This window comes from Cygnus olor, chromosome 10 (genome assembly GCF_009769625.2).
Source record: "Cygnus olor isolate bCygOlo1 chromosome 10, bCygOlo1.pri.v2, whole genome shotgun sequence".
Taxonomy (NCBI): Eukaryota; Metazoa; Chordata; class Aves; order Anseriformes; family Anatidae; genus Cygnus; species Cygnus olor.
The window spans coordinates 6,050,310-6,071,788 of NC_049178.1; the positions used below are offsets into that span (position 1 = coordinate 6,050,310).

The window sequence follows — 21,479 nt, forward strand, 5'->3', positions numbered from 1 at the left end:
ACTTTTGTAAGTAAGGATGTTTCTGCTCAGGCATCCTAAGGCACACCTGAGAATGCTTTCTGAGCACCTTAACTGGCTATATCTCTTTGCCTCTTGTCTCCCACAAAGAATAAACTGATTGGGATCTTCATTTAACCCTAACACTGCTATTGTTCACTATTCTAAGGGGGATTGACCCTTCTTACATTCTACAGAGGACTGATCAATCTTCCATCATTGAACAGCACTTTAAACCAAGTGACTTTCTCCAGGCAGATCACATACATGCTGAAACATGCTGTAGCCTCTAAGTTAATTAGCCAAGAGCCAATACTTTCATAACACTCTGTATTCTGATGTTGTCATGACCCTCTGCTGCATATATGCTAAATGGACGGAAGAATACATCCTTATATGTAAAATATTCAACAAGCATACAACACCAGCAACATTTGTCCTTAATATTTATTTATGTATATATACTCAATTAAAAAGTATAAAAATCAGCTCTGTGAAGAAATACAAATCTACCCATTTCATAAGTCTTCCCACTTATATACATATTTTCATAAGCTTCTGGTAAACTTTTACTCTGAAAATGAAGCATTCCAAGAATTTGTAAAAGGAATCTCAAACAGGATCTCTGTTACATTCAGCTGAATACAGGTTGTATAGTCTTAAAGGTGTGGTACTACCTGTTCTTCATCAACAGCATACAGCAAGGAGGCATGAGAACACAAGAAAATAATCCACTGTTTTCTTTGTTCAATGATCAAATTCCCCAAAATATGCAAAGAAGCAAGTCTCCTTTAAACCGTATAGAAAAAAACACACCTGACTTGTTACAAACATTGACATAATAAATATGTAGCTATTTAGAAACAAAGTTTAACAGTCTTTTCCGGTATTGTTTCTTGTTAGATCTTTGAAACATTAGAATTTTGAAGAAGTTGAAGAAAAATGTCTCTTTCAAAGAAGAAACATGAAACAAAGACTTATTGTTTTGTTTTCACTTTCCTTCTTGCATCCTTATGTTTCTTCCGGCATTCCTGAAAATATTTAAATTTTAACACAATATTATGAGAAGTTTCTCAATTCACCTCTTTGTCTCAAACATGTTTTTTTCCATGCACTAATGTAGCTGGCCCTGTGCAATACAGACATTCAATAATTTACCAGACCAGACAACACAACATGAAGTTACACACACTGCTATGTTAAAAATTTGTAGTTTCCTTGTAATAGTAAAGTTTCAAGCCCTTCTGAAATTCCCAGATTCATTTTAATGCAAATTAAACAGATAAGCAGCCCCATTCCCTCCTCACACTGAGCTTTCAGCTAGTTATCAAGTAGCAGATGTTAAAATACTCACCTCAAGCAATAATCTACGTCTGTCTTCCCAACTATCTTTTTCTTCACTGAGGTTAACTGATCTACAGAATAACTTGGGGCCCTCTGCACAGAACAAAGAACAAATTAATGTAGTTAAAAACATCTGAATATGGTGTCCTTCGTAAGTTTCATGTGCAAAATAGTAATAAAGTCAGAAGGCCTGTTGTTTTCCACATACTCCACCCTTACCCCCACAACACAGTTGGTTGAAACAAAACCTGTTATACATTACAGCCTGGCATACTAGAGAAAAATTAAAGGCAGCAGCAATTTTCTTTATTATGCTGTAATTGCAGTCAATCCGTATCCGTTTCATTAAAAGCTCATCAGCATGATTCCAAGCCTATCAAAAAAATTCATGCCTGTTACAGATTCAGAGCTTGATTTTAACAAGCATTGTAAATCAGATTCTTAGGCTGGAAGATAACAGTACAATAACTATGTTAGCTACACAACAACTTTTACATACACTTTTTTTTTTTAAAAAATATCAATATATTAACTTGTCTCAGGAAATGTACATAATTTATAAACTTGTCCTGACAATAGTATAAAATACCAGAAGCAACTATATTTTTTTGTACTATGAAATTCATTATATTCACACACACACACAAAAAAAACCACCACAAAACACATTATTTAGGATCAAGAACCATATGGGCTTATGTGGCTGATAAAATTTAACATTATACACCTGAAAGGATCCAAAATGTTTAGATAACTTATCGAGCTATTTATAAGCTCTAAAAGACCAGCAACAAATTAGGTAACGATCTGAAAATAAGAGGGCAGTTTAAGCAAGAGTTCAGTATTTGTTGGATCAGAACTGTGCTTTCTGTTGGGATGCACTACCACAGTCCATATTCACAAGTAGCAACAGAAAACCACAATTTTTTTCCCTGCCTTAATCATCTCATTTATGTTTTAACTAACATTAATAACGAGGCAACGTTTTTTTCTTGTAAAGTTTCAGTAGAGAAATTGTAGGGGTGAATAAACCCCATTATACCTTTTAATCGTTCATCACCTTTGGAGAAGAAGAAAAACCTAGCACTTACTGCCTGCGGTAAAGAGGAAAACCTAGAAAAATACAAAGAAATTTCAGTGTCATAATAGTTAGTCTCAAATTCCATTAACACAAATTAAAGCTGCAATACTTCACAGAAATAGCATGCATTGAAGTGTAGCATTACAGCCTTCTATAAAGAAATGTGCAAGAACACTTGGCATGTATTTGACTTTTGGCCAAAACCACTACCCAATTAAGTTCTCATGCACCAACCCAGAAACTCAGCTTTTACATTCAACTTCAAATCTGATAGCAGAATTTTTGAATATTATGTTCTGTGCAGTAAGGAATGGTTTCCCTAAAAAAAAAAAAATGCACAATGAAGATACTAGTTTTCCATGACTGGATGGACTGATGCTATTAAAATTCTCATAGCATCATCTACTACCAAGAAAACAAATAAGAACAGAACTTGCATTTCTTTGTCCCTTTCACTTTCTGTTGCCTCTGGTTCATCATCATCCTCAGAGCTGCTGTCTTGGAAACGTGGATCTTCTTGCCAGCTGACTTTTACAGGTTTTATTGTTTCAAGTACGTAGGGCTCTGCAGTAGCAGCACAACAGAAGTCAGATTACTCACCTCCTTGCCAGTAAAAAAAATCTACTGAAGAGTGAAATAGTTACATTGGAAATGACAGATTTGTGCAGGACAAAAACCTCTCTTCACAGATTCTTCTATGGTTCTTTGGACAGGTATGAATGTAGTTTGCTCTCTCTAATGTTAGTAATTCATCCTCTAAACACACAAGTAGTATTAACACAGCATAGGGAAAAAGTGCACCAAGTCCTTTTGAAGCTCACTGTTAGGGCCCATGGCTCTGATCAAGTCACTCTAACCAAACAATTATTATTAACTGAGTTGGGAGTAATTGTGTCTGTTCATATTTTTACCTTGTATAAGATGGAATATAAGCTTCCTTTCATTGTGAGCTATCTTACAAAGTTCCTTTATTAAGAGGCTCACAATGCCTTAGCTTATTCTTTCTGTGTATTCAATCACGCTGTTATATTCATGTACATGTTCCTGCCTATTAACATAGACAGGGAGTTGCCAGAAGTTCAGTTTAGACATGGTAACTTACATATGCACCTGAGCTATTACTGCTTCCCTCGGCCAAAAGAACTGAGGTTAGGGGTACCCTCTTCTTTTAGTGTATAAGCACAGTATCTGTGCAGAACTCATCAGGCCAGAGTAGAGAAAACAGCTCTTCCTTATACTGCCTCTCTCTGGCACTATAAAGCCATTTCCAAACCCATAAGTCACTAGACAACTGGGGGGGGGGGGGGGGGGGGTGAGGGGACCAAAAAAAAAAAAATCCTATTCAAGTGAAAGATCAGAAATTTCTAATCTGGAAAAAGGAAGCATTTGCTGGGGAAGAGAGCAAGTTCAAATTATCCACATCACACATAATTTGCACTGCAAAAACCAGACTATTGGTTTTCTTCTTTCATGGCTTCCACATGACACACATGATCTTTCTGAAGTCGGGTTACACAAAAATTACAAAAATTATTGTAGCAACCCAGGTATGTGCAATAGGGTCACACCTATCTTTTTGCTTTGAATCAACTCAGCAGCTAGCACGGTGGTCCTGCAATCCGTGAATAGGATTTTTATGCAATATAAGCCAATAATTATTCATAACAAATAATGTAAGACACAGTGTTCAAGTACGGTTCTCAATGCTAAGAAGTTTGTGAACTACATACTACATCTCCTCTCGGATATTTTCCACATTGTTCTAGTGAGCTCACACGTTGCTATACTGAAACCTGTATTACTGAATTTACCCTATTTTTGAAGTCAGCATTACTGATTTTTTTGTTTTGTATGTCAGTTAACTTCACACAGTCTCTTTTCCTACAGTACTTCTTACGAAGGGATTCAATACCATTTTTTTCTAATTTTCATCACATAACGTTCAATTTTCCTTACATTGGGATGCTTTTTTGTTTTTACCTCGATAATACCCCAATAATCACATCATTCAGTTTCAAATTTCTAAAGTTACAATACGGTTAAGCACATATTAAACTGTTCATGGATCTTGGGGTCAACTCTAAGATCTTCTTTGCTCATAATACTCCCTTAATTAAGGGATATTTTATTTATACAATCTTGTTGTTTTATATGAATTCTGATTTGACTTGTGTACTATATTTCTTCCTCGTATATTTGAGAAATTCATTGGATGACAACTTTTTCCATCACCGTTCAAAAAATAATTAAATAGTATTTCCTTCTCAAAACGTTATCTCTTGACACTATTCCTTAAAAAAAATCCTGGGATGCAAGCACGATTAACTGGGATTAAACTACAAAGATCTTGGCAAGTATAAAAGAAGACTATAATGATTTTGCATAATTACTGACTTTAGCCTCTGAAAACTCTGGTTTCTGAACCTAAAACACGCTATGTAACTCCTGTGTCTGACATAATCAACTTGTTCAAAAATGTATTATTATGTATATTCTGCTATTACCTTCTTTTACGTGTGACTGATCCATGTCACCAAAGAAAGAAAACTTGAAACCACTAGAATTCTGAGCTGTGTTACTCCCAACATCAGGTCCCAGACTGTCATGTGGGGTGGATTCCTCTGCATCATCTTTGTCCCAGGGTATTTCTTCTCTTTTTTCTTGTTTGCTCTTTGAAGATCCAAACAACTCTTTTAAATCAACAGCAATATCATAATAGATTTCTTTAGACACTTCAGGCAGTTTCTCACTCTCCTCCCTCTTCTTCTTCCTCTTAGCTTTACTGAAATCAGATTGTTAAAAGATAATGAAAACAGCATGCATGTTTTTAAAAGAAAGGTTCCCCAAGAACTTCAGAAATAACAGCAATTATAGTAGCAATAGCAATTAATAGCAAGGCTGCTTATCTGAGCACATTAATAGGTAGATCACTTTACATTTTTTTTTCCTCCTCTTTCTTAGCAATTACAAGTTCTGGCAACAGGATATTCCAAGGTTTATAGGACAGCATGACTGTCATTTGGGTTCAAACTTTTAACCCCTTTCTTTCCACCTTATACAATTTGCCCACCTTTTGAGGGTGAGCAGCAGGGAAGTGCCTCAGGTTTGAATGCATGGAAAGGCAGCAACACTTCTACTTCATAGTGAATGAAATTCTGACTCGTCATTTAATACATGACAGTATCTGATCTAAATACTATGATATTTGGGACAGATTTCTTTTCTGGCAAATGAGATGTTAACAGACAATGCTTTTTTCTCACAGATTTAAAAGTCTCAAAATCCATAACTTGAAGCAGAGGAAAGCCTGAAGGTGAGAAAGGAGGACAGAAAATAGCACCAGGGAGTAGGCAGACTAGAAAGAAAGTATTATGTTACTTGGTGTTTTTATTGGCCACAATCCTTATCTCAGCAATAACAGTGAGAACTAAGGAAAAAACAGAGCAGTATGTGTAGTTTCAAACTCAGTTTTTTGCTGTTTTTGAAAACCAGCCTTCCAGGGAAAGAAACATTACAATGATAGGTACCAAGCTGTACTATTACCTCTCTTTTTCTGTAGCATTGGGTTTCCTTTCAAAAACCGCATGGTCCTGCCTTGTGGGATCATAGCGGAGAGCATTAATATCCCTATAATAATAGAATGGGGAAAAAAACAGCAAGAAATCACCCATGAGACACTATAAATGGTCAATTGAAAGCCACCCTAAACCTCTATAGTCAGATTCAGATCTACAAGTACTTCTTTATCAAAAAAGCTCCAAACCAATCCAAAATCTAACTGACCAGAAGATACTTTTTAAATGCCTGTGCCTGTCTGGTTCAGGAAAAATTATAAACAGAATCAACTTTAATCAAATTGTGTAATATTTTATAAAAAACACTTAAAGTTGAGTGTTATACAGTAGAAGTTTATATCTCCTCAAAAGATAAACAGGTGGAGGCATATCAATAGATATCTATTGGTAGATAAATATATCAATGTAGCTGTGTATTCCAGTACCAAACATTCCACAAAGTCAAATAATTCAAGGAAACAGAGTAGCATGTTCCCCTTCCAGTATGTAAACATTTTGGGGAACTTCCAGATAGAGCAGTCTAATGTTTAGACTGACCGTTATAGTGGAGTGGGAAAGCCCATGCTGCCTTATCACAAGGCAGGAAGATAGCCACGTGTTTCCCCTCCTCTCCCTCAATTAATGCTTACAACTTAACTGCTTTTAAGTAGGTATGCACTATATCATTAACTGGGTATTAGAAAACGCCAATGCAATAAATATTTCCTAAAATGATCTCTGCAGCTGTAGAGATTATTTCCCCCTCTGCTCAGTCTTTAGAAAATGCAAGAAAATTTACAAAGCAGTCATAGACCTAAATATGATTGCGCCGTAGTCACAATATTTAGCAGCCAGCAGTCAATTCATGCAATTCCAATAACAACTGTCTGTAAAAGCTGACTGATTGCACATTACTCCATTCCACTTAACTCTTAATTTCCACCATTTCAGTCCACTGCCAGATGTAACAAATTGCTGATCTAATGAAGACATTTCTCAAAAGCAGAAATACAGATGAGCATAAAAAGAAAAAATCTCCACTGCAAAAGAAGATTCATGTTATCCCTTGAAAGAAGGATACCTAACTCATTTTTCACGTGTAGGCCAGAGAGAACAATTACCTTCTTAACTCCTGTGGAAGTTATGATCTAACTTACTGACCTACTGCCTAACTCACATGTTCTTTGTCTATCTTTAAGTTTATCTTCACAGAGAACAGAAGTATCTCACACAGGCAAGGACTTATTAAAATATTAATTCTCATACACAGTAAATTTTGTACAATTGGATTGTTGGAAGAACCTTAAGCAGGCATCTGATCACTTTTTTCTTACCACAATGATAATTACCAGTTACATAATCTACTGGGACACTCAAGTTGGAAACTGAATTAAAAGCTAACTTCAGATGCACGCGACATAAGGTCCTCCCAGTAAACAAAGAAACTTTAGTTGTGTAATACTGAGAAAAATTAAGCCTTCCTAAAATCCCTTCTTCCCTGATAATAGATGGCTCATACTTGAATTTCTTAGCATTTGTAGCCATTTTAGTTGGTTTGGCGTGTTCCAGGTCGATATTCAAGAGGCTTCCCAGTATTTGCAGATTTTTCTTTTTCTCTGCAGCAAGTTCATCCTCCTCATCTGCCTTCAATGTATTTGTTTCTGCTAATAAGATAAATGAATAAATAAGTACATTTTCCCCACTATGACCAAAGTAAGTCTGTGAAATTCAATGTATAGCACTATTACAACAGTAGGAGAGCTCATGCAAATTGACAGGGCACTTCCCTTATCTTAAAGCTACTTAGAGGCTTTCTTCCTTGCTGTGCAGCTAGTCTTTGATTAGCAGTATTATGGACACTTATTTCATGTGAAAAATCAGACTAGTTATTTACCCTGTTCCCTTTTTTGTACAACTGTGCAACAACTCTGGCAGTGAGAGAGACTGTACAGAAAATCGTTTAAGCAAAGGCAGTAGCAGAACTTGGCAAAAGATTACATTTCAGAAATAAATTCTGAGCCATGAGCAGAAGGTTAACAATTTGTTAGGGAAAAAAAAACAATCTTTACATGTCTTTTTTTCTTTTTTTAAATAGTAGAAAAGGTGAAAAGGACAAAAAAAAACCCCTTTCTTTCTATGACTGCTCAGTGGAGAGCACAATGACTACAAAACCAACAACTGAAATGGATGTAAAGGTCAAAAAGTTTATTTTAGTTATGTCACCATTTACCTTAAGAAAAACATGGGCAAAACACTCTGGCATAAGCCTGTATTAAAAAGATCGTTTCAAATGTTGACTTTTAAACAAAATTAATATTTCATTTAGCTATTACAAATGCTTTTGCAGCATATATATTTGAGAAAACAACTACCAACATACAATACATATAGCCACAGCACGGTTTGGCTGTTTACTTTGAGGAATGACCAGAGAAACAAGAGGTTAAGGAGTTTCTACAAGCATCCAAAATTAAGGCTCCATTATATACCTCTATTACTATTATTAACCAGGAAGAAAGTACAAGCTTACCTTCTTCTTCACTGTCACTTTCAAGGAATCGAGCATCCATACGAAATCTTTCATCTGTGCCAAACCGTGATTGCAAATTCAAGAGCTAAATAAAATGAAAACCTATTAAGTGTTGGAAAACAAACCATCAACATACAGTAACTTCCCCCCCCCAACGCTATAATCACTACATAGTAACAACCTTTAAATGTCGATGCCTTTTCCAGAAATTCCTCCATAGTCAAAAACAATCACAAGATGAGAGAACTGTCCTCACTTCCCAACACACATTTTCTCCATAGCTACTGTTCCCTCTTTTTAAGAGAATTCCATTTTAAGTTTGTCAAAATTCTATTCAGCAAGAATGCAAACCTACGTATTACATACTTCCAAAGTGATGTTATGGAGTCTTACGAAAAAAAAATAAATCACATTAATAGATTCACTCACTTTTTCACCAGCTTTGCCTTCAAACTGGGGTTTAATTTTGAATCTCTCATCATCTGTATCATCTTGCTCATCTTCGCTGCTTTCAAAGAGTCTTCCAGAAGTTTTAGGAGCAGACTCCTGTGTTAAACAAAAAGAATACAGAAAATGAGACATTTTCACAAGTAAGGGAAAATAATTCAGTAATAACTTTGTTCTTGTGATTTCCAATTTATCTGAAAAAGTGCATTGCTAGAACAACCAGCTAACTTACTGGCCCATGCATTTCAAATCTTACATTGTTTACACGTTTCGCCATTTTGTTTTACAGTTAAAAAGTATTAAATTTTACTAGAGGCAAAACATCCATGTAGAAAGTAGAAAGTAACTCAGGTTCCACAATACATGAGCTAGCTATAAAACACATCTTTCTAATTATGTGAAGGAAGATCAACTTTAAAATATAAATGTCTAATTACAGCCTTTCTGAACAGGTATCATTTATGGTATAGCTCTGGGACATAGTTTAAGTCAGTTGATAAATACCAGTCATCACAAAAAAATCAACAATTTTCCATCTAAAGGGTCTCTTAAAGAAAGATACAGTGCAGGGATTCCAAATACAATGAAAGATATATATAACTTAAAAAAAAAAGTTAAGTATGAGGAAAAATTAGAAGAGAAGTTTTTATTTCAATAGTAAAGATGGCCCTAACCTTTTTTTTTTTTTCCAGTGGGTAGGAGAATACAGTCTGAGGAGCCTGCTAAATAAGGAGTTGATTAAATAAGCTTTAAAGATGAAGTCCCACACAATTTCTCTGGACTCAAACATCACTTGTTTTAAAACTAGACACTTTATTAATACAGATTCTTCGTCCAGTGTTGGAAAGAACAATAAGTCCTTCTACCGTACTGAATCCAAATCTCTTCCCCTTCCTTTGACCAAAAGCAGTGAAATTCAAAGCTACTTATGCTCTGTAACCTAAATATTCTTTTTCTTTTAATCAAAGTTAAGACATCTTGCATCAGATCTCCATCTCCTCATAAAGTTTCCAACATCTCCAACTTGGTCAGATGCACGGTAAATTCTTTGTAACCTGTTTCGTGTTAGCTAAAAAAGAATTATTCCTATTAGTTCAAAACTTCATCATTTACTTTTTTCTATCACCACACTATGAAAAATAGTCTTCAAAACAAATGGCACAGTCATATCCATATGAAACTTCTTCACACAATACTGGACTTTTTCTTAATAAAACTTACTTTTTCATGCACATTTCCCAAACTCTCATCTTCCTTCAACATCTCATCCACTTCAGCTTCACTTTCCACATCCGAATCGAATGTGATGTGTTTACGCTTGCTTGCTGGCTGGCTATCCTATGTAAGAATAAAACTGCCAGGTTAAACATCAAATACTCACTACAGTCACACAAAAGTAATTCATAGGTATTTCTACATTACAGGAGGAATCTACTGTTCCTTTTGCACCTGTAGAGACAGCCCAGGAATTAGGTATGCAACATTTTGTACGAACTCTGAAAACTGGCAATATTTAAAAAATTAATAGGGGAATTCTTGATCATACTTTAAAATAATCTTATTTTCCCTTTTTCTTTTACTTTATACTATTCAGATAAAAGTTGCGAGTGTAATTACCAGATTTGAAAGAGCTCCTTGAATGACTTTTTTCTGTAATTCTCTCTCTTTCTGTCTCTCTTCTAGAGCTGCCAGCCTCCTCTGGTTATCCTGCAATTGTTTCTTTTTTGTATTAGACTCCTTTGAAGCAGTACCATGAAGTTCCTTATTTTCCAGGAGACTCATCTTCTTACTTTCACATTTCTTAACTTCACATTCTGAACTTACAACCTTCTTCATTTTGTTTGAAAGCAGTTTTGGGGTTTTCAATTGTTTCATGTGTTTCTGTGACACTGCAGCATTACTATCCACATCACTGCTCTCACCTTCACCGTCATTGGTGCTAGGAGCAGCATCTCCATACTTTAAGTTTTGGTCTTCTTGCAAATAATTTGTCCTTTTCCTCTTTCCTTGTAAATGTGGCCTGCAAACAGGCTGATCATTCTCATCTACTAAGGAGACAGCATCTGACAACTTGTGGTGTTCACAAGGCTCACTTTGTTCATTTTCCTTGCTGATTTCAAGGGAATAAAATGGATGGTTCTTGGATTGCCCTTCAGAGGGCGTCTCCCCACAATAAGGAATTGAAGCTTCAACACCTAAACTTTCTACAGATTTCTTTAAACCAGCACTGTCCTTAGTTAACTCTTTTTCACAAAGGGACCCCATTCCTCTGAAGGGCTGGTATTTCAAACATGAACTGTTGTGTCTCTTCGAGCTTTCCTCATCAGCATTCTTCTCCCCTTTTAAAATGGCAGCAACTATATCTTCAGGACAGATGCACTTCTTTTTGACTGCAGGGGGAGTTGTAGAAAGTTTTGTTTTATGTTTGACGTTGCCCTTAGCATTTTCTTTAATGCTGCACTGACTAGAACTCTGTGTGCTATCCGATTCCTCGACTGACGTCCCAGACTTCTCAGTAGCTAATGCTTTTAGGTCATCTAATGTAAGGTCTAGACGGTAACAGTTTTGCATCATGGATTCGTAATCAGAACTGACTTCAGACTCCCCTTCCTCAGACTCTGAATAAGAGCTTTCACTATCGCTTGTCTTTGTTGTGCTCGGCAAGGCAGAAGTTTTAGGTTCTCTTATTTTCCCTTCTCTTACAGTTCTGTGGGTTTTCGGTGAGGAGTCATTTGCCAAATCACATTTTTTATTTGTTAGTATTTCTTTCGTTTCCACCACTGCCAGTTTAGAGTCTTCTAAAAATGCAGTTTTCATGCTACTTAGATCTGGACCTTTACTCTCAGCAATAATCTCATCTGTATCTGCTGAATCATAACCATTATCACATTCCACAGTCTCTTTATTATTTCCTTTGACAACTTTCTTTGTGGTGTCTAGATTGCCTAAGGACCAGTGAGTATTGTACTTTAACTCAAAATTAACTCCAACAATTTCCAAGTGGTCACTCTCAGTCTCAATGGCTGCTTGCCGTCTTTCCGTCTCTTTCTTTACCATCGTTCTGATTTCCTCCTCAGAATCAATGTCACCATCAGAAACATGCATTGTACTATTCTGAGAAGAAATCCTAGAAATATTGGTTTTATCTGATAATGAGCCTTGCCCTGGTGTTCTCCTATAAAGACTGCTTGATGGAAGCAATTTAGACCTCTCATTGGATTTGGTTTTTGATCTTTGGTCTAGCTGTGAAGAGCTTATGTTGTTTGAATGTGGCCAGCAGCCAGAAGGGAGCGCTGCTGATCCATTCAGACCCTCACTGTCCAGTTGTCTCAACTTTTTAGGTTGTTTCTTAGTTACAGGGAATTCTCCTTGCCGCTTCTTGCTTATGCTGTCATCTTTCTCTTCCAAATGCCAAGTAAGCTTGGATACAGGAACTACGTGTGTCAAGTCTTGCTCCAGCTTTCTAAGGTTGTGGCAGTATTTTGATGGGTCATATTTCACAATGTTAGTCTGAGTTAAGGAATAAGAACAATACAATTCTTCCAGCAGAGACTTCCAATCTCTAGGAACAAGCTAAATTCTAAGTGAAAGGACAATGAATTCTTTTAACGTTATGACTATGCCTTCAAACAAAGGACTTGCAGTCTAAAGAAAGTTATTCAAATCACACAAACTTATTGCTAGATTTACTTAAGGGACTCAGTAAATCAAACCTGCCATAGTAGTCAATGTGAAGACCCTTAAGCAGATAAGCAGATACAGTTACCCATACAACAAAAGAAAGAAGAGGATTGTATCTATGCCCAACCAGTACAAAAAGGATATTTTATTTTTTTGTTGACTCCTAAGGCGAAGGATGGGTAGGACTCTACCAAACTTACCCACAACCCAATTCTGAAAGGAAAGAGAAATAAATCAGCATAAAACAAAACAAACAAAAAAAAGGGAAAGGAAATAAATCTTGAGTAAAACAAGGTGTATATCCTTTGGTAAGAAATACTAATAAAGAACCATCTGTGATCAATTTATTTTTTATTTCCCTTAAGTGAGATATTTTCATAGTGTGCAACTTAACCAGCTTCATTCCTTCTTAAAAAAAAATCACAACAAAAAACATACAGTAAGACCAATAACTGTCTACAACCTGCAAATAACGACAAAATACAAACGAATTTCTTTACAAGTAAGATTCTTAATATAAAGCTTTTGGCTTATGAATTAACAATGGTAACTATATGGACAGTATCACTATTATTTTGCCTTTCTTTCCCTTCCCAGTTAAATTCAAAATCCCTCACACTTTCCAAAATCAAAGTGCTTAGTAAACAAATTTAAAATTTTGTGGTAAATATTTTTGTTGCCTAAGTTTGCATGCTCAACAATTTTGTTCAGTCTTACTTTTGTAAACATGCATAGATACCGATTTTAAATGTATTGAAGCACAGAGAACAGTCCCTGACAGCCCAGCCGTCCAAAACGTATATGCTCTATAAAAATAAACACAAATGCTCTTTTTATGCTATTAAGAGTGACATGAAGACATTCAGGCATTAAAGAGTAACAAAGCATTTATTAGTTTAACATGACAGAGGACTGCATGATCAAGATTATTTCTAGTCATTACAAAGAACGACAAAAATATCCTGCTAGTTTACATGCAAGGCATTTCTTTTGACTACTTAGCAAAGCTAGATTGTCACACTTATACAAGTTTCTTTACAGACAGCATAAAGATTTAACATCAATTTAGATGTAATAAACTTGTGCCCAATTCTGTTTTTTGTTTTAATTCTCTACAGATCCATACCTTATGGTCTGGCACCTCTGTACCTGGTACTGCTTTCATGTGAAAGTCTACAACTCCAGCCTTTTTCAGCGATTCTAGCAGAGATGTTTTGTCGTTTCTCTGTGTTTTTTCTTTCTGAAGCCTCGCTTCCTCTCTCTCCATAGCAAGCCTGTACCAAAAAGTACATTACACCTGTAAAAAGATCTGCCTGTGTGCTAAATTGTAACTGGCAGTGACCATCTCCCATAGAACAGTAAGCATTCACTACTTAAAGAATTAACATATTTCTGATTATAGTTGATCTTTAAGGGAAAACGTGCTAATATGCATCAACAGTCCACCGACATCAATAAAAATTAGAAGGAATAAGAGTGTAGCAGATGCATAAAGCATTGCCGTAATGTTGGTAGTTAAACATAAAAAGGGTAACTTCAGTAAAAACGTATATTTGTTTATTGATTTTTACCTATGCAAAAAGCTTTCTTTGGCCAACTCGACTTGCAGTGTCTGCCCTTTCCATTTGGCTTTATTTAAAATTGATGTGCCTGTGAAACAAGGAGACTAGAAATTAGTATCTTCTACATTAAAAAAAATCCATTTTGAACTTAACTATGCCACCTTCTACAATAGCTTGAGGTTTCTTTAGTATCATCTTATACCACATTAGCCATTTACGTTTGCATATGAAAAGCCTAATATCCTATTCTTAAACAAGGACGTCCACATCCAAAATTAAAGTTCTGAGATGAGAAGTGTTATTCAAGTTTGTACAGTTCAGTTCAAACACCAATGTGAAGATTCAAATATACGTACGATGAAGTTTCTGTGCTAATGTCAGATAAACTCTTCTGTACTTAACTTATTTATTTTTGTAAGACATAGCTAAGGAGCACCAAAAACAGTTACGAAAACTGTAAGAAAGAATGGCTGGGTTAGCTTTTAGTTGATCTCAAAGAGCCTTCCTCTTCCTAATCCCTGTATTCTCTAAATACAGGGGCACGTTATCGATCCCTCTCTTTAGGTAAAGGTACCTTCATCTGGTGTTTTACTACTACATATTACACAGGTAATTTTATAACTTCACAAATAATTTTGTAATCCACCAATTTTGGAATTTGTAAGACTGCTGTAACAGAAGCACGTTTATGGAAACTCCTTCTGGGCTTCCTTTCATGTCAAGTTCCTTCTAATGTTTTATGGACTCAGTGGAAGTGTTTGAAATGCATTTCCTACACTTTTTGATAAAATGGCTAGAACGAACAAATAAAATTACATCTTCAGTTGCAAGATTTTTTTTAAATCTGCTAGCACCTGCTCACTGAGAACTCTAGCAAAAACAGCCTCCATATACTGCAACTTAAAGCAAATGAATCAAGTATGACAACACAATGAAACAAGCTCTGCCTTGACCATGTTCTGACTTGACAACATCAGATGAATGATCAGTAATGTAATTTGGTTCAGGAACATAACATACTTATAAACAAAATGAGAAGAATATACTTACATTTTCTAAGATCTGTTTCAGAAATGTTGGCAGTGATGTAAGCAAAAGTTTTCGTAGGGTTCCCTGCTCAATGATAAACATTAATTTAATTTCTATGTAACTTCAGTATTTCTTTCCTGAAAATAAAGTATTTCTGAACCAAGAAAAATTTTACACTGAGTTGAAGCATAATCCACTTTTAAAGAATGATATAAAACTGTTACCCTGGTCATCTTTTCTGGTAATAATCTCTACATCCAAAACACGTCCAAACTTGCCAAATCTTTCTTGTAGTTCAGCCTTAGAAACTGTATGGCCAAGACCTCCAACGTATAGACGTTTTGAAGCTTGTTCCTTCTCCATACTCAAGAAGTCAAGCTGTCACATCTGTAACATGCACTCTGTTTTTCTGTAAAATGATAGCAATAGTTCCAATTATGAAACAAATCATTCCATCAAAATTCCTCCACAAAGAACCTTTGAGAAGAGTGCGCCTTTGCTTCGGACTAGGTAACATGCTCTGCTCCAGTCTAGTACCAGTAAACACTGCATTGGTATATGCCAGGGTTTAGCTTATCTTTTACCTTAAAGTATATAACTTGCTGCACGACAGTACGCGTGAACAGCTCGGCATTCCTTTCACTTCACCCCCCGGTATCACAATTAGAAGCTTGCAAGTTATCAAGCTTTTTACCCATAACTTTTTAAGCTAGCAACACTAGAACTAATGTTTAGGAATACAGCCTCTGTGGATTGGTGCAGATGAAGCTCAAGACCTTCTACATCTCAGAATTTCTTTACAAAAATTAAAAAGTCGAGCAGTAGAAACATTCAACTGAGAAACTGTTCTTAAGCATTTCTATCGTGATACCACGCGCTCTTGCACATCTGAGCGCTTGACGCAAGGGAACAGTCCTTTCTCACTGAACATCTTGTTTCAGCACAAGTGACAACAAAAGCACAACACAGAAGGGGAAAGGCCAAGCTTATCCCACTTATTTTCCAGCATACAAACATCAACCTCGCAGGCCTTAAATTAAAAAAAAAAAAAAAAAGAAACCCATGACCAAAGTAGGCCCAGGGTAAGGTGGCCTAGCTGACCGCAGTATGTTCTGCAGAAGCAGTACAGAACACTTGCATACATGTACAATTTGTACACATTATCTAACGACGTCTGTATACGTGCAGAGTATTTGCGTATGTTTCTGCTATTTTCAGAAAGATAACTGTACGTGAACACAATTTTAAAAGCCTTCCGACGAGCGTACTTCCTAAAGAGAAAAAAATCCTCGAAATGCGAAAACAAGTACTACCTAAAAAGCAAAAATAAAATAAAATAGGATGAAATAAACCAAAACGAAACAAAAACAAACGAAATTTTCACACAAACTAGACCAGACACCACGGAGCTGGGCGCAAACCCGCTTCGCCTCCCACGGCTCCTGTCAGCGCAGCCCGCCACAGGCAGCACAAAGGCGCCAGACGGGGGCTTGGGGGGGGGGGGTTGGGGAGAGTTTGGGGGTTTTGCACCCCCCCCCCCCAGCCCCGGCTCGCCCCCACCGGCCCCGGCCGCCGCTCACCGCCCCCGGCCGCCGCTCACCGCCCCCATGTGCACTCCTCGCGGTGCCGCTGCCGGTGCTTTCCCCCTCGCAGCCCTTCCTGGCGCCCTCTCGCCGAAGGAGGGTTCCGCCTCCCGCTGCTCCGCCCGCGCTGCAGCCGGGCTCCTGTTCGCGGCCGGTCAGGTTTGGGGGGAACACGCAGCTCGGGGCATGGGACGCAACCAATTCGGAAGACAGGTAGAGGGGGTTTCCCCCAAGATAGAAGCGAGAAAATTAAAGGAAGTAGCCACATCAGCAATCCCATTACTACGTATCTCAAACAGCGACCTCAGTGGCTACCCTTCCAGCGGCTTCGCTGTTCCTCAAGGACGCAACGAAATCCCGGCGCTGCGGCTGGCTCCCCCCTCTCCGGCAGCAGCAGTGGTAGCGCCCGGTGCCGCGGTGGGGCGGGCTGGGCGCGCAGTTCGAAGGCGCGGCGCGCGCGGGGGGAGCCTCGCGCGGACAGGTGGGCGAAAGCCTGAAGGGTTTGTCCTTAACCCGCGGGTACACGCTCGGGACGAGGAGAAACGATAGTTCTGCCGTTACAGGTATGTCTCGTTTGGTTAGAAGTAAGGGCTTGCTTTGTCCTGGAGGCGATGCTCTTTGAACTTGTGAGTGCTCCTGGGTTCTGCGGCACTCGGCTGAGATGTTAAAGTAGCTGCCAGCAGCGCGTGGGTTTTGTTGCTGGTTTTACAACGGCCACCCGTTTGTTGAAAAAGGAGTTAGCTGACACGGTGAAGTTTGGGCTATAGCAACTTCCCCCCCCCCCCCCTCCCCCCCAAGGTTCTCTTTGTTACAGCCACGCCGTTTGTCAACGTGTTCTATTTAAAACAAGCAAAGCCACAAAAATAGCAACATCAACAACAACAAAACAACAACCCGAAGACGTGTTAAAATAGGGAGAACTTCTGTTTCTTGTCCCTCCTGATCTTGTTTGTTGTCATAGGTTGCACAAGTTTGTTTTAAAACTTCAGAGGAAGTCACGACTAGGCACTCCCTGTGATTCTTTAACTTAATGTATTTTCTTTGTTAACTAAATAAGCTTTTAATGCAAAACTTGTTTTGAATGTTTTCATATATATGTTATTGAGATGCTGTTTCTTACGAAGTAAAGCAACAAAATCCCATTTTCACCTCATCCCTGTTTATTGAGCCACGTTAGCGTGGTTGCGTTCAAATACATCAGTGGTTATGTGCAAATGCACAAAATAAAGCTAGTTTATTTTTTTTTTCCTATCAAAAGCTCTAATGCATCAGTATCACGTTGTGTAATGTTTTCTGCAGTCCTTTGAATGCGTCATGTCTAAACTAGTGTGCTAATCTCAAGGTGTTTCTTTCCCTTAATGGTATTTACTTGTTTTGTCTTATTTGAGAAAGATGTTTGTTTCTTTGCATCCCTTTAGTACTGTTTCCATGAAAGGCAGATTATGCTATTGCCTTGCATAAGAGCAGCTGGGCTTCATTTAACCAGGTGGCAAGCACAGCTGTGCTCATTGTGAGAAACAAAGGTGTGTTTCATCATGGGATCCGGTGGCTCATCAGGTGAACTGGTCACAACTGGAATCTGTTTCCACACCTGACTGGGACTGCTTTCTATCTGTAGGACAGTTTGATATTCTCTTATGGCAAGTTTGAAATAGCCAGGTAATCTACTGGATGAAATCATGATTAGTTAAAGATTCTGAAAGAAAACCTTTGACTACACTGGATTCCTGATTTAACTTCTGTATCTATAGGCTATGCAGAGATTTGTGTCTTGAAATTGGTCTAAAAATTATCTTTGGGCTCAATGAATTAAGCTTTTGAGGATCTAATACAACAAAATCACCGTGTCTGCTTGTAGACTGCTATCTTTCTAATGGGGCTTCCTTAGGGTTACATTGATGACAAAGTACTCTAGTATCAAGAGCATGTATTATTGCTTGCCTTTAAGCCTAATTCTGTTTTCAGGTCGATGACAGAAGGCTTATATGTTAGTTTAATCTTCTATAGCAAACAAGATTTTTTAATTCTATAGGATTCTTTATGGTGGTGTACATTATTGTATTTGTCAAATCTACCCAGGATATTTAAAAAAATATATGTATCAATTCTTTAGTTTTCAACAGACATAGGATGTAATTGAAGTTTCATTTTGTGGTAGGAGAATTAATTGCCTAATGTTATATTTGCATGTTTAAATTAATTCTTTGGATAAAAATAATTGATTTCGAATGTTGATTAATTCTGGGGGGAGGCCTAAGAGATATGTTTATTTTGTTTTACCTAGGCACTTTGATTCTGAGAAATGGAGAACAGCACTTATAAAGTTTATGAAGATGAAATTCAGCTGCTGGAAGAAGAGATTAAACTGTTGGCTGAGAAGTATGACGATATGAAACAGGAATCCACCTTTTATTCTAATGAGGAGATACTAACATCAATGTATGTTGTTTTCACATGTTGGAATAAAATTTCCTTGTCAAAATTCTTGGGTAAAGCTTTTGCCTGTATGTTGTTATACTAGCACTTTCCTTATGTTATTTTTACAGTACTATTATAAAGCAGATCTCATTTAGGACATGGGTCATGTATGATAAATCATTAAAAATAATAAGTAAATATTTTATCTTTTTTTTATTTCCATCTGATTTTTATTTATTTTGAAAAAGGCAATCGTAGTGGGTCAGAGCATAGTAACGAATACACTGTGGTGTGGGCCCTGCAAAGCTGTTGACCGCAAAGGCCATGTGTTTCATTATAAAGAATGAAACAGCTCAGTGAGTGTTTATATTTTAAAAAAAAAAGAAAAGTGGTATGTACAGGTGTGACTAGCTATATGCTAAATAGCAGGACATATTTACTATAGAATATCAGTTAAATAATATATACTCCATAGACAAACTATGCCATTTAGGCTACTAAAGGCATCGCAGCTCACTCTGATTGTACATCCCTCCAAGTGGATAATTATATGTCTCAGTTTATAAGAAAGACTGTGTCTACTTGGCAACGAATGTGAGGTATGTAGGTTAGAATTGCTTATTGTTACTGTAATATGATCTAACTGAAATTTGACTCACTGATAGCTGATCTTGATCTGAAAATCATCAGAACAAATTACAAATGTATTTTATTTAACAGTATTGCTGTACTGATTTGATAAAACATGTTCTTATCTCTGGATCTTTTATCCTTTTATTTTTTTCTTTAATTCTAGAAAATTATTCCAAAGAGAATTTCAGGGAGAATCTAAGGGACAAGAATGTCCATCAGACCTGAAAGCTCAACTTGAAAGCCTAGAGAGAGAGATCTCATTTTTAATGAAGTTTACTGGTATTCAGTTCACAAGTCATTCCAAGAAAACACTGGAAAAAAGTAAGCATTTTTGTGCCTGTTACTAGTGCTATACTGAGCATGCTGTTTAAGTTCATGCATCCACAAATGTGGTTGTATGTTTTAATTCCACTTTAAATGGTAGCAGAAAAAAATTATTGTATTTCAAAACAATCACCTTTATTGACAAAATAGTTTCTGAGCAAATACTGTATTTTGCATAGTGGGAAAGTGAAAGACTACTATGAATTAGTTATATTTTCTTAACATATTTAACTTGATTTCATAATCTGTATGATTGACAGTAAGAGCTGGTACTTTAAATATGACTAATGGAAGAAATGCAATAAATGTTGTATGAGATTATGATACCTTGTTAACTTTCTTTTTTATAACAGATGAAAACAGAACAGTGCAGAAGCACAGATTATCAGGGAATTGCCACTCTCTGCCTTTTCAATTGGAATTTCAGCTTCTTGAAACACAGGTAATGACCAATGTATGTTTAAAAAAAAAAAAAGCCAAGAAACAAAACTTCAAATGGACAAATGTCTATAGCTACTTTTTCACCTGAAAATTTCAACTGGTATTTTGTCATTATGATTGCCTGTGCCTCCTTAATCTAAGCTTCAGTGAGTTGTTTTCACTCTATAACAGGTGGACCCAACTTTGGGATTCCATGTGCATGCAGGCAAAATAGTTTTGAAGGTCAGGTTCTGTATCCAGTCATGAAATTCTTATCAAACTCTTGTGTAGTCTTATATCTTGAACTGGAGACTGGAAAATTCCAAACCCCATCTCTCTTAAGGGAACTGAGGAAAAGCTAAAACAATACAAATCTGAACAGTTACTTTTTTACTGTGGTTATGTTCTTACTCTCTTTGCTAGTGTGAATAGCTATTACATCACTGAGATTGTACTGAACTTACACTAATGATTACCAATTTTCTGCAAGGAAGCTGTAGTCAGAATCTGTTAGCACAGAATTCAAAATGATTAACAGTAGAAATCAGCTGCTACCCCAATTTGTAATAATCAGGTGATTTTCTTCTCAAGAAAACTTGATTTATGGCTCAACTTTAAAGGTACCTTTTAAATAGAATGTTTAGACCAGATAGTGTTAACAATTGCTATGTAAAATGTCCTTCCTAAGTTTAAGAAAAGCCCCTGTGAATTTAGGAAATGAGTATTTAGATATTCACATGTGGGTTGTGTAATTTGAAACTGCAAGAGGTCAGTTGAATGAAGCTATTCTGCAACCTCTTAAGTCCACACATGGCTTAGATCTTGTGTTCCCAGTGAAAAAAATTTACCATTTGTTTGTGTAAAACTGAATATGGC

The 21,479-nt window shown here is 36.9% G+C and overlaps 2 protein-coding genes across 6 annotated transcripts in view; one reads left to right on the forward strand and one right to left on the reverse strand.

The window, feature by feature from the left end:
- Window positions 1-433: 433 nt before the first annotated feature.
- NOL8 (nucleolar protein 8) lies at window positions 434-16,945 on the reverse strand. 3 transcript variants are annotated; one of them, XM_040569175.1, is made up of 18 exons: window positions 16,826-16,938; window positions 16,494-16,538; window positions 15,450-15,634; window positions 15,247-15,309; window positions 14,206-14,284; window positions 13,761-13,908; window positions 12,779-12,847; window positions 10,571-12,457; window positions 10,175-10,291; window positions 8,936-9,052; window positions 8,507-8,591; window positions 7,496-7,640; window positions 5,966-6,049; window positions 4,927-5,204; window positions 2,860-2,986; window positions 2,384-2,454; window positions 1,352-1,434; window positions 434-1,028 (listed from the first exon to the last, which is right to left on the reverse strand). In XM_040569175.1, the coding sequence occupies exons 3-18, from the start codon at window positions 15,586-15,588 to the stop codon at window positions 975-977; spliced, it is 3,546 nt and encodes a 1,181-aa protein (XP_040425109.1). In that variant the 5' UTR covers window positions 15,589-15,634; window positions 16,494-16,538; window positions 16,826-16,938; the 3' UTR covers window positions 434-974. The 3 variants fall into 3 exon arrangements, with proteins under 3 accessions (XP_040425109.1, XP_040425110.1, XP_040425108.1); XM_040569176.1 differs by lacking the exon at window positions 16,494-16,538 and having other exon boundaries at window positions 7,496-7,637; window positions 16,826-16,945; XM_040569174.1 differs by lacking the exon at window positions 16,494-16,538 and having other exon boundaries at window positions 16,826-16,945.
- A 110-nt stretch (window positions 16,946-17,055) lies between these two features.
- LOC121075679 (centromere protein P) overlaps window positions 17,056-21,479 on the forward strand; it is a 138,826-nt gene continuing 134,402 nt past the window's right edge. Inside the window, exons 1-4 of one of the 3 annotated variants that reach the window (XM_040569189.1) lie at window positions 17,056-17,371; window positions 19,093-19,247; window positions 20,023-20,180; window positions 20,537-20,625. In XM_040569189.1, the coding sequence (XP_040425123.1) occupies window positions 19,111-19,247; window positions 20,023-20,180; window positions 20,537-20,625 (384 nt within the window). In that variant the 5' untranslated portion in view covers window positions 17,056-17,371; window positions 19,093-19,110. Of the gene's footprint in view, window positions 17,372-19,092; window positions 19,248-20,022; window positions 20,181-20,536; window positions 20,638-21,479 lie in introns of all 3 variants that reach the window. The other 2 variants (XM_040569190.1, XM_040569191.1) reach the window with 2 other exon arrangements.

Bases quoted from the DNA above. Each gene is read 5' to 3' on its own strand.
- NOL8 (XM_040569174.1), bottom strand. From the start codon at position 15,588: ATGGAGAAGGAACAAGCTTCAAAACGTCTATACGTTGGAGGTCTTGGC. The intron at 12,458-12,778 runs ATATCCTTTTTG...ACTCAGACTAAC, and splicing joins GGAGTCAACAAAAAAATAAA to ATTGTGAAATATGACCCATC. The intron at 8,592-8,935 runs GTGAGTGAATCT...CATTTTATTTAG, and splicing joins AAGGCAAAGCTGGTGAAAAA to CTCTTGAATTTGCAATCACG.